General features: G+C 33.3%; 2 protein-coding genes and 1 pseudogene across 2 annotated transcripts; all 3 read left to right on the top strand.

The window, feature by feature from the left end:
• Window positions 1-464: 464 nt before the first annotated feature.
• On the top strand, window positions 465-1,253 carry LOC106627480 (C-type lectin 37Db-like). The gene is made up of 3 exons (XM_014247614.3): window positions 465-594; window positions 661-728; window positions 787-1,253. The coding sequence occupies exons 1-3, from the start codon at window positions 516-518 to the stop codon at window positions 1,153-1,155; spliced, it is 516 nt and encodes a 171-aa protein (XP_014103089.3). The 5' UTR covers window positions 465-515; the 3' UTR covers window positions 1,156-1,253.
• Window positions 1,254-3,339: 2,086 nt separating this feature from the next.
• LOC138856006 (accessory gland protein Acp29AB-like) lies at window positions 3,340-3,931 on the top strand (annotated as a pseudogene).
• A 1,721-nt stretch (window positions 3,932-5,652) lies between these two features.
• Window positions 5,653-6,608, top strand: LOC106627481 (C-type lectin 37Db). Its single transcript, XM_036366824.2, has 4 exons — window positions 5,653-5,671; window positions 5,844-5,945; window positions 6,012-6,079; window positions 6,138-6,608. Exons 1-4 carry the CDS (start codon window positions 5,668-5,670, stop codon window positions 6,564-6,566), a joined length of 603 nt encoding a protein of 200 aa, XP_036222717.2. The 5' UTR covers window positions 5,653-5,667; the 3' UTR covers window positions 6,567-6,608.
• The last annotated feature ends 6,517 nt before the right edge of the window (window positions 6,609-13,125 follow it).

Below are 13,125 nucleotides of genomic sequence, written 5' to 3'. Positions count from 1 at the left end.
CGGGCAGAACGAAACTGGATAATTTTGTGAATTGTGAGAGCGGTAAAACAACTTAAACGGAATTTTCAAATAAATTTGTTCAATATTGTCCAATTGAAAATCCTTGATCGGATAAAAATTTGGTTACATAGACCCGACCGTCGTGGGAGCGGTACAAAAATAAGCGCTTCCATTCGGCCCATGGGCGAAATTAAAGATCAACTGTACAAATTAAAAGGATAATTTTGATATACTGTGTATATATTTGGGGATTATACGACGATGCTTAGCAGTGTAATTATACAACCGTTAAGCGAGCAACGCTAAAAATTGTGCGCCTGTAAGAAATATAAAAGTACAATATATGTGTATGTACAATATGTCAATAATCAGCAAAAGTGCGAAAACCTATATATATATATATATATATATCTATATTCATGTATACAATACATGTATATATAAATTGGACATTCTAGTCTATAATTACATTATTCCGTACATACTTTTTAGTGTCGGTTACGCTTGCTTGCAATATGGGCTTCACACAATATTTTATTTTAATTTTCTGCTTTACGGGAGTTTTATCCAATTCTACAAATATTTCAAAACGCGGTGAGCCATTCTTTACGAAGAATATGAACTATTTCTACTGCAATTATAATTACTTCTAAATTGCAGGTGAGAATGAGGCACAACCCTTCATAGAGATCGGTAGTAAATTTTATTTAATAAATACTGCTGCTACGGTAATTTACTTCGAAGTTTGAAATTTTAAATTTTATAATTCAAGTCTTTCAATTAAAGATGAATTGGTTTGGTGCGGCGCTTTATTGTCGCAACTTTGATAGTGATTTGGCCGTTATCGAGTCGCCAGCTGAGATGAATGCACTAAGTTTCTATTTAACCACGAATGACGGTCACATTGGTAAATATTTTTGGCTTGGTGTCACCGACTTGGCGGAAGAGGGTAAATTTATGTCACTCAAAGACGGACGTCCAATGCTCTATGCTAAATGGTCAGGTGGTCAACCAGATAACGCCGGTCAAAATGAAGATTGTGTACATCTTTGGGCCGTTAATAATATATTTCATATGAACGATAACGATTGCATGGCTAAGCTTTATGCCATCTGTGAGTTGCGACAACTAAGGAAGGCGACGTGTGTGACTTGAAAAATTTTATGGAAAAATTCATGCAACATACAAATGTTCTAACTGTCGAAATTAGTTAAAGGGCAGAACCAATTAATAAAATCAATTTTTAATAACGATACCTTGTCTTATATATTTTGTTGGGTAAAAAGCGACCTCATCAGTGTCCCGAAATGTGTTGTGAGAGTAAATATTGATGAGTGAGGGTCGGAAAATCAGCGACGATTGGCTATACTATCTACCTCCACTTAAATTACGTTAAGAAACTGCTATTACACCGTATGAACACCGTGTAAACAGAGTATGTATAATAAGTTTACCAAAACTTTTTAATTCACGAGATACCTTCAGAAAATTTTAGATGGGTAATTGCCTAATGCAATAAGGTAAAATTTGAAGAACTGCCATACAAACTGAACGATCGGAATCAAGTGCTGTTAAGGAATCTTTTGTATTTGTGTAGGGTATTATAGCTTCGGTGCAACCAAAGTTAACGTATCTAACATATATCAGCATCAGTACTATCTAATATATATGGATATACTACCGACATACAGCTCAATATCTTCACAAAATTTACACGTATTATTGTCCAAGACACTTTTCATACGGACCACTATATTATATATCTGTCATAAAAACCGGCAGATCAAAATCAAGTTCTTTTATGGAACCGTTTTTATTTATGAAGGATATTCTAGCTTCGCTTGCACCGTTCTTTTTGATTTCTTTTTAGAATTACCTTCTTTATATTACGTACCATATATCGATACCATATAGAATATATCGACAACAATACACTGGCGCTCCAGGTTGTACTTTTGTATTTTTTTCTTATTAAAAGATAAGGAACAAACACGCAAGTACATAAATATAAAGTATATGTACACTGGGGCTCACATATGAAGGGACAATCCTGAGGGCATTCTCAAAAAAAATTATTTTGATCGGATAACTATAGCATATAGCTGTGATACAAACTGAACGATCGGAATCAAGTCCTTGGATGGAAAACTTTTTTGTTTGACGCGATATCTTTACGAAATTTGGTAAAGATAATTTTTTAAGGCAACGCTACAATGTCGGAAGAAATGTTCCAGATTGAACTACTATAGCATACAGCTATCATACGAACTTAATGATCGGTGACAAGTTCTTGTATGTAAATATATTTTAAGAATTTACCATGTATATTGATTTATTAATTTGATTAAAATAATAATAATAATATAAAATATTAGTAAATGCGTCTATGGCTCACTGTTTTAAGTTAATATTTAACCTCAGCATAAACTGAGCAACATATTTATACCTTTTTGGGGGGCTTCACAGCAAAAAACAAATCACATTACAGCAATCATCCCTTTAATCTTTCTTTATTGTGCACTAAGTATATTTCATTTTAGAAAACTGCCTAACTTCTTAAATCAGAGCTCCTACAATTTTATTAAGAATATTTTAAGGTTCGGCTGATCTTATCGGTTTCAACATAACATACTATATACATATAATTTATTATGAAAGTAAAAGTGATCTGCACTTCAAATGTCAGCCTGCATCTTGAGCATTACAGTAAAAATTTGTATGGGTATTTTATTGCTACTTACGAGGCAAAGGTCAGATTCGAAAATATAATTATCCCGAGAATTGCAGATATGTACATACCGGTTGCACAACTAAAATGGAAATTTAAACAGATTGTTGTTGTTTTACCGGCTGACAGCGATTGTGAATTATTATTACTTCCACAAACCAAAAGTGAGTTTCATAGGTGAACAAAAATGCGTTGCGTGAACGAACTACTATTTTGGTAACAAATTTGCAATATATACAAATTTTGTTCCGGAGTAAGTCTATTCATTAAACTAAATTGAGTATAAATCAAGTAACAGTTGTCAAAAAGAGCAACACCGAAAAGAGTATTACCTCATTGAAAACCAAATGTCTGAAAAAACAACCGTATAACACTCATTAGTTCTATTACAAAAAATAAGGTATTGCTTGAAATATATTTGGTAAGATATAAGTTTTCTGAGAATTATATGAAGATATAATGAAATATTATAATATTGTATATATATATATATATATACATATATATTGTTTATCAGCATAAGTTGAAACACATACATATGGTATAAACATACACGTATATATAAATAAGAGATTCCACTCTACAATCACATTATTCGGGTAACAGTTTTTAGTGTCGGTTACGCTTGCTTACAAATACGATGTTAATAAAATAGATAATCAAGGCCGAAATGGTACTTCCACGATATTGTATTTTAGTTTTCTGCTTTACGGAGGTTTTACCCTATTATACTTGTATTACTGACAAGAAAAATATAATTTGTTTCGAGTTTCAATATAATTACTTCTAAATTGCAGGTGAGAATGAGACACAACCCTTCATAGAGATCGGTAGTAAATATTATTTAATTAATACTACTGCCACAGTAAATTTTTACATTATAGTTTAATAATTCAAGCTTCTTAATTGTAGATGAATTGGTTCGATGCTGCGCTTTATTGTCACATCTTTGATAGTGATTTGGCCGGTATCGAGTCCGAAGCAGAGATGGAAATAAATTGCTATTTAACCACGAATGAAGTTCGTCAATAAAACTTTATGTCATGTAAAGACGGGTGCCCAAAACCATATGCTAAATGGCCAGGCGGTCAACCCAATGGCTAAAGTGAGGATTGTGTACTTCTTTAGACCAATAATAATATATTCCATATGAATGATCACGAGTGCACGAAAAAGGCTTATGCCATCTGTGAGATGCGATAACTGACGAGTGCTTTATTTGAAATTTTTAGTGAAATAACAAATAGTATACTATTGCGTCAAATAAACGTCCTCATCAAGGTGTCGGAATGTTTCAAGAGAGTAAATATTAATAAGTAAAAGTCAATATATTTTAACAACGAAGCTGGGCTTTATTTAAAAAATTACCACTAACGCATATCAGCTCTAGTAAAATTGAGATTAACAACTTCCCCGTCTACATAAAACACATTTTCGAATGCCCCACGTCCAAAGGCGTTTTAATGTTATAATTTATACTAAACTAAACATAACGATATGAAATATACATACGTATAGTAAATAAACCTCATTGTTTCCTTTATCGCAAGTTTGAGAAGTGCTGACAATTACTTCAAGCAGTGGTTCTCAAAAATGTAAACTCATTGTTTTTATAAGCATTTTCTAGTATATTAGTATCAATATATAATACAAAATCCTGTTATAGTAACCAGCGTAAGTAGACTGACAGCTATACAACAGTTATTTATTAAATGCTTTCGCTTTTTTCGTTCTTCACTTCAACTTGAGCTGCCTCTCTTTGCCGCTTTCATTCTCACATTCTATAGCATCGCTCTTCGCTTAAACTATGGTATTATCGCTTCTCGCTTTCACTCTGACATCAATTTTAAGCTAAGCTCGTATAGCGAAAATGAAACGAATATTCCTTATCGCAATCAAATGAATAACAACCCTTTTTTCGACTCGCTTCTCTCTGATCGCTGTCTCTCTAATATTGCTCTCTTGAAAAATATGTTACATATAAAAGTAACAACAAAGTTATCGATTTTATGTCGATGCAGGAGAGTACCATATATGGATGGATTCAAATATTTAGCATATCTGCACTCTTTAATGCTACCAATATTTTTTTTACCGTTGTTAATGTCTCAAATGACAAATTATTGCCAAAAAATTAAAATACAGAGATTAAGAATTGAATTAATATATACTTTTTTAAAGAAAACGGAAAACACAAACGCTGCTCGAAATTAAGTGCTGCCAGTCTTTCAGCTCTTACAGTTTGTTCGATTTGATACTCTCTAAATATAGAAATAACTATTTTTAATCATATTATTAAATGGCAAAATGAACTCCACAGCTTAATATTCAATACATTTGATATTTTTAACGGACCACTATAGCATATAGCAGCCATATAAATAGAACGATCGGAATCAAAATCCCACTCAAACAATTTAGCTTTTTTGAAATTTTCATATATACAAGTATATATTGTATATATTATAAAAGATATCCATGCATGCATCCGCCCGAGTATATACGTTTGTAGTGGTTAAAAAGCTGAGCTGTGATAATAAAATATATTTCCTTTCTCCAGCTTAAGATATGTATAAGAGAATTAAGAAGGAAAGACTAAATCCGGATAGAACGAAATTGGATAATCTCCCGAATTGTGAGAGCGGTAAAACAACTTAAACGGAATTTTCAAATAAATTTGTTGAATGTATGAAAATCCTTGATCGGATAAAAATTAGGTTACATAGACCCGACCGTCGTGGGAGCGGTACAAAAATAAGCGGCTTCTATTCGGAACATTGGCGAAATTAAAGATCAACTGTACAAATTTAAAGACTAATTTTAATATACTGTGTATATATTTATGGATTATACGACGATGTTTAGCAGTGTAATTATACAACCGTTAAGCGAGCAACGCTAAAAATTGTGCGCCTGTAAGAAATATAAAAGTACAATATATGTGTATATACAATATGTCAATAATCAGCAAAAGTGCGAAAACCTATATATATATATATAGAAACCTATATATATACCCTATATATATATATATCTATATTTATACATACAATACATATATATATAAATTGGACATTCTAGTCTATAATTACATTATTCCGTATATACTTTTTAGTGTCGGTTACGCTTGCTTGCAATATGGGCCTCACACAATATTTTATTTTAATTTTCTGCTTTACGGGAGTTTTATCCAATTCTACAAATATTTCAAAACGCGGTGAGCCATTCTTTACGAAGAATATGAACTATTTCTACTACAATTATAGTTACTTCTGAATTGCAGGTGAGAATGAGGCACAACCCTTCATAGAGATCGGTAGTAAATTTTATTTAATAAATACTGCTGCTACGGTAATTTACTTCGAAGTTTGAAATTTTAAATTTTATAATTCAAGTCTTTCAATTAAAGATGAATTGGTTTGGTGCGGCGCTTTATTGTCGCAACTTTGATAGTGATTTGGCCGTTATCGAGTCGCCAGCTGAGATGAATGCACTAAGTTTCTATTTAACCACGAATGACGGTCACATTGGTAAATATTTTTGGATTGGTGTCACCGACTTGGCGGAAGAGGGTAAATTTATGTCACTCAAAGACGGACGTCCAATGCTCTATGCTAAATGGTCAGGTGGTCAACCAGATAACGCCGGTCAAAATGAAGATTGTGTACATCTTTGGGCCGTTAATAATATATTTCATATGAACGATAACGATTGCATGGCTAAGCTTTATGCCATCTGTGAGTTGCGACAACCAAGGAAGAGTTGCGACGTGTGTGATTTGAAAAATTTTATTGATAGATTCATGCAACATACAAATGTTCTAAACTGTCGAAATTAGTTAAAGAGCAGAACCAATTAATAAGATCATTTTTAATAACGATACCTTGTCTTATATATTTTATTGAGTAAAAAGCGACCTCATCAGTGTCCCGAAATGTGTTGTGAGAGTAAATATTGATGAGTGAGAGTCGGAAAATCAACGACGATTGGCTATACTATCTACCTCCACTTAAAAAATTACGTTCAGAAACTGTGCTATTACACCGTATGAACACCGTGTAAACAGAGTATGTATAATAAGTTTACCAAAACTTTTTAATTCACGAGATACCTTCAGAAAATTTTGGATGGGTAATTGCCTAATGCAATAAGGTAAAATTTGAAGAACTGCCATACAAACTGAACGATCGGAATCAAGTGTTGTTAAGGAATCTTTTGTATTTGTGTAGGGTATTATAGCTTCGGTGCAACCAAAGTTAACGTATCTAATATATATCAGCATCAGTACTATCTAATATATATGGATATACTACCGACATACAGCTCAATATCTTCACAAAATTTACACGTATTATTGTCCAAGACACTTTTCATATCGGACCACTATATTATATATCTGTCATAAAAACCGGCAGATCAAAATCAAGTTCTTTTATGGAACCGTTTTTATTTATGAAGGATATTCTAGCTTCGCTTGCACCGTTCTTTTTGATTTCTTTTTAGAATTACCTTCTTTATTATTATATTACGTACCATATATCGATACCATATAGAATATATCGACAACAATACACTGGCGCTCCAGGTTTTACTTTTGTATTTTTTTCTTATTAAAAGATAAGGAACAAACACGTAAGTACATAAATATAAAGTATATGTACACTGGGGCTCACAAATGAAGTGAATATCCTGTTTTTTTTTTGTTTTGAAATATTGGTTTATTTACTAAACAGAAATAAAAAAATTTAAAAGAGTGACGAAATCGGGTTACTTATCAGCACAACCAAAAACAAATTTTTTACACAATAAAACCCGTAAAAATATTTAATACAATATATAACATAATATTGTTGGCAGAATTTTATATCAAAAAATGTTGCGAAATAATTCAATATTCTTTATTGGACGGATAACAATCAAATTTGGTATTCTTTTAACTTATTTTAAAGGTTATGTACTCGCTTGGTTTAATTAATATATTTTAATCAACGAAAATTGTATTATAATCAAATTCTTTGTATTATGGATATGAGGTTTAGCTCAAGGTCTAGTCCAATTCTATGACTATGAGTGGTAAACCACATAATTTTCAATGAAACTTGTCACACGTTTTAATTAATTTGCTAATTTAATTAATTTATTGCAATTTTGTAAATATATGTCACACACTAAGCGACATATTCGTCATAAGGCTGGTTAGCAAAACGAAAATCAATTTATGTAGTATCCAAATACTACCACCCTTGAGTGGAGGTAATTCGTAATTCAGTAAGGCCAACCGGAAGTTTGAAAAATAGGAGCATATTGGCATACTGTTATTAGGAGAAGCTCCAAATTTCACAGATTGACTGATAATTTTGATAAAATTTTGGACGGTGGGCGTGGCACGGCACACTTTAAGGTGAAATTACATATTTCGGGACCTGCTCGACCGGTTCCTAGCTAATTTAGTTCATAATATTTTCCTAATATTCATATGTTACAGTCCGAAACTGAAGGAAATCGGACTACAACCACGCCTTCTTTCCATATAACACAATTTTAAATTCCATCTTAATGTTTCGCTGTCGAGTACGAGTATACAAATAAGGCACCAATTAATATAAGGGAATAAAACTTTGCACGAATAGTGCCTCTGGAGTGTGCCCGGTGGTACCCAATATGTTGACCACATTGCCTATAGTTAACTTTAGCCCCATATACCTAATATAAAGATTTTCGACCTTCCGCATGACTTTATACCGCATATATTAGCTAATATGTGAGTTATCTCAATGAAAATGATAGAGCGTGTTTTACTCATAGCAGGGTATATTTGTGCCTAAAATAGATCATATCGGGTGAAAATATTACCTAGCCCCCATGTAACTAATATCAGAATTTTCGAATATCCGGCTGACTTTATTCCATATGATTGGTCATGGTATGTGAGGTACCTTAATGAAACACCGGGAGTATTTTTTTAGTCTAAGGAATGCTAGTACAGGTAGTAGGTGTTATTGGCAAAAATTGATAAAATCGTGTCAATACTAGCCGCAACTACCATATACTACATATAATGATTTTCGTTATTCTATCAAGTTTTATGCCGAATATGTTGGTCAGTGAGCATTATTTATATATAACAAGTAAGGATGGACTAAGTTCGGATGTAACCGAATATTTTATACTCTCACAAAGTCAAATGGTATACTCGTTTGAGATTTGTTTCATTGTTGCTTGATTTGCATACTGGAAAGTGAAAAAATCAGACGAAATTTAAAATGGTTTTATATGGGAGATAGGCGTGGTTGTAATCCGATTTCGCACTGTAACCTAGAAATACCGAATTTGGTTGAAATCGGTTAAGCAGATCCGAAGATATAGGTTTTCACCTAAATGTGGGCGGTGCCACGACCACTGACTAATATTGAACACGGTTCCTATAAAGTCATCTCTTACCATCCTTTTAGTATTTTTTAACAGTATCGTTATATGGGGAGTGGGCGAAGTTGTCACCCGATTTCACCCATTTTCACACTGTGGGTAGAAATGCTAAAAACATTTGCTTCCAGTAAATTTTGTTATTATAGTTGTAGCGGTTTTGAAGATATGCGCAATAAACCTATTAGGGGCCGGGACCACGCCCACTTTAAAAAAAAATTTTAACTGCAGATGCCGCTCCCTAATGTGATCCTGTGTACCAAATAACAGTTTGTATCTTATCGCGGGGTTTAGTTATTTTTTATTTTTTATTAATAGCGTTTTGTGGGCGTGGCAGTGGTCCGATTACGCCCATCTTATATAAATTTTTACTCTAGTTACAGCTTGCACAGACGGACGGACAGATGGACAGACAGTCACTCGGATTTCAACTCGTCTCTTCATCCTGATCATTTATATTTAACCCTATATCTAACTCGATTAGTTTTAGGTGATACAAACAACCGTTAGGTGAACAAAATTATTATACTCTGTAGCAACAAGTTGCGAGAGTATAAAAACACTGCAAAATATGTTCTCGAATATACGGGAGCAATGTCAAAATTAATGCAATCGGACCGGACCCTTTCTCTATCCTCAATATACCCCATAAAATGATTTCCACCTGTATATAAACCGGTTAGGCAGGCCAAAATGTGTGATATTTTAATGAAATAAAATGGACAAGAAATTGGAATATACCTTGGTATAAAGCTCATATCCCTAATTTAATGAATTTGGTTCTTCTGGACGTTTACCACATCAGCTCAATATAATATTGATTAAAATTAATATCACATACATATAAAAAGGAGTTTTAATTTAATTTTAGCTGACGCGAACTAAATGATAGCAATAAAACTAATTTAATGGCTTTCAAAATAAGTCAGGAAGATACCAAATTTGATTGTAATTTATTCACGATTTCATCGAATAATGGATGTTGAATTCTTTCGCTATACTGGAGGATCAATATAAGCAAAATATCATTTGATATGAGGGCTAAAACTAAAAGTATCGACCGTTTTTATTAATTTTTATTTTAATGCTGTTTACCGCATTATAATTTTGAGATAAACGAGTTTGAAAAAATAGCATCACTTTACGATAGCATCACAGCGATCTACTCACTTTACAGCTTGTAAAAATAGAGATATTCGAACTCTTCTCGTCGTAAGAAACACAACCGAAATAGGTACTTTGAAGTAGAGAACATTTACAAAGATCTTTCAGTAAAAAAAATTATACTAATCTCAGTCAGTGTAAATAGTCAAATTTGTAAAAGATATACGAGGGCTGCTATATAGCTGGCTGGCCTAGGCAACACTAAGTGTTACCAAGTGCAGTCTGACATTTCCATTGGAAAGTTTGACATTTTTTAGCATAACATCACTCAGAACGTTTTGTCATTTAATCGTGAATTGTTTTATTTACAGGGAATTAAAAAATTCATCTCGGCCAAAAAATGGAATTAACTCGTGAACATTTTCGTGCGATTATTTTTCACAACTTTCGACGTGGATTATCACGACAAGAGTGCACCGATGAACTAAAAACTTTGTATGGCTATGAAGCACCATCTTATAGCACTGTGAAAAACTGGTACAACGAATACAATCGTGGCCGACGCTCGCTCAAAGACGAATTCCGTGAAGGTCGTCCAAAAACAGCCGTTGTGCCAGAAAACATCGATGCCGTACGTGAACTGATAATGCAAGACCGTCATGTAACATACCTTCAGATAGAGGCATGTCTATGCATTTCTCCCACCAACATACATTCGATATTGCATGAACACCTGGCCAGATCTCGTTGGATCCCGCACAATTTGACAATCGCTCAAAAAAAGGCTCGTGTGGATTGGTGTAAAGAAATGCTGAAAAAATACGATCGCAGTGCTTCAAAAGATGTTTATAAGATCGTCACAGGTGACGAATCATGGATCTATGCGTATGAGCCCGAAACAAAACAGCAATCGACCAAAAACAAATAAAAAAACATTTTCGTTGATAAATATTCGTAATTTCATTATTAGGCCAGAAATATATATAGCAGCCCTCGTACCGATACTTTAAAAATAATGCAGCCATTGCATATTTTTTACTTAATATCAGTGACATGTTATGTGAGACCCTTAAATATAGCTTAAGTCAAATACTTATCAGCACGAATACCAAACTAAAAAAAAATATTTTAAGTGCATAGATATTTTACACTGAAATACATAATTTTTCAAACATAAATGGTACTTTATTAAAAAAAAATAATAAATTGGATAGCCACCATTCTGTGGATCGAAAATCATACAAACGCTAACTCTAGTGGTTTGGAACTGGAAATCAAATCGTTAATATTGAAAAAAGTTATCCCAAACCAAGTTAGTGGTGAATTTAGACAGTGTCATTGAAAATGTTTGAAGGACATAAGAAGACGACCTATTTCGTCTTGGTTGAAGAGAGCGAAGTAATTAGAAAAGTGGATTTGATAGGATACGCACATTTTTGCTTTCGGAAATCTTTGACATACTACTACTATAAGCAGGTGTGGATAAGTAGAAATGTTTGCTGCTACAATATCTAGAGCGCATTTGTGCTGCAGTCACGCTGTGGCTAGGGTTTGTGGCACTTCAATTTGGTATACTAAATAGTTTTCTTAATAAGAGAGTTGTTTAAGACTTTGATTGACTCTCTATGAATACTGCTCCCTAGCCCTCATCTATCTATTCAAATTAATTAACTTTAGCAATGGAAATATTTATTATTGTGTTCTGTTGACTAGTGTTCTTTTTGCAATATAAAATACACGGCTTTTCTATTTCATTTTATTAGTAGTCGTTCACTGTATATCGGCTACACACGTTTCGCATTTGCAAGCAGTTAGAAATCCGGAGCACAATGACGATTGCTCAATATATTTGGATTTTATGTCTCACTAGTGTTCTCTGCAATATCGCAAATACGTGTGCGCCAAGTGCCGATGAGTGTAAAGAAAAATAAATCCGCACCTGAATTTATCTACTTATACAAATTTATATAACCCCTATACTGCAGAGGGTTATGCTTTTGTAAGATGCGAAAACCCCCAAAATGTTATGGTGAAAATATAATATCGAGCTATGGTTTGAAAAAGCTCGTACACGAATATGTGAGAAGTGCATATTCCATATTGAATTGCCGAGATTACTGCAGAACTTGTGGTGTATATGCATATATGAGTAAGCTTGTAGAAACTTGTTTTTTTGAGCAGCAATAGAAAAAATAAAGTGAAACCAAATGAAATCGCCAAAATTATAACTGTTTGGTAAGATTCCACAAATTTCGGACGAGCCTTGCTACAGCCCTTAGAATAATTTTTCCAATTTATTTTTACTGCAATTATAAAACAAAATTAAAGCTCAATATTATTATTTTTTTTATTTTAGCAAGATTTGATTAAAATCAGTCAAAGGACGATAATCTCTTAGGAGCAGCCACAAAACCTAAGCTATAATCGGCGAGGCAATGAACGGCGATGGAAATTATATTAAATGTATCGCACGGTCATATTTCAAAATTCCTAGCTACAAATATCTACAAACTATCGACTTTTCATTAATATAACTACTTGACAAGCAAAATGCCCTTAAATACCCGCAAGTCAAATGCCATAAAACACTTAAAATGATATTGAGAAATCTAATAAGTACTTCCAAAAGGCATACGAGAAAAATCATAACGCTAAGGGGTGCGTTGATAAATTCCTTAAAAAAAACACACGAGCCCAAACATTAAATCACAACCGATAATCCCAAGTTAAAACAACCAGTCGGCCGACCAGCCCACCAAAATACACACACAAAGTCGTTATCAACTAGCAAACCTTGGGGGGCTGCGCCGCCGTCCAGACGATCAACGACATGTGACAGAGTTTGCACCAGAGGGTTGCAAAATTTCAAT

The sequence above is a fragment of the Bactrocera oleae genome, chromosome 3 (assembly GCF_042242935.1).
Source record: "Bactrocera oleae isolate idBacOlea1 chromosome 3, idBacOlea1, whole genome shotgun sequence".
Lineage (NCBI taxonomy): Eukaryota > Metazoa > Arthropoda > Insecta > Diptera > Tephritidae > Bactrocera > Bactrocera oleae.
This window is presented reverse-complemented; position numbering and strand designations above follow the sequence as displayed.

Coding starts and splice junctions, on each gene's coding strand:
- LOC106627480 (XM_014247614.3), top strand. CDS start 516: ATGGGCTTCACACAATATTTTATTTTAATTTTCTGCTTTACGGGAGTT. Junction 595..660: donor TACAAATATTTCAAAACGCG/GTGAGCCATTCT, acceptor TCTAAATTGCAG/GTGAGAATGAGGCACAACCC. Junction 729..786: donor TAATAAATACTGCTGCTACG/GTAATTTACTTC, acceptor TTTCAATTAAAG/ATGAATTGGTTTGGTGCGGC.
- LOC106627481 (XM_036366824.2), top strand. Junction 5,946..6,011: donor TACAAATATTTCAAAACGCG/GTGAGCCATTCT, acceptor TCTGAATTGCAG/GTGAGAATGAGGCACAACCC. Junction 6,080..6,137: donor TAATAAATACTGCTGCTACG/GTAATTTACTTC, acceptor TTTCAATTAAAG/ATGAATTGGTTTGGTGCGGC.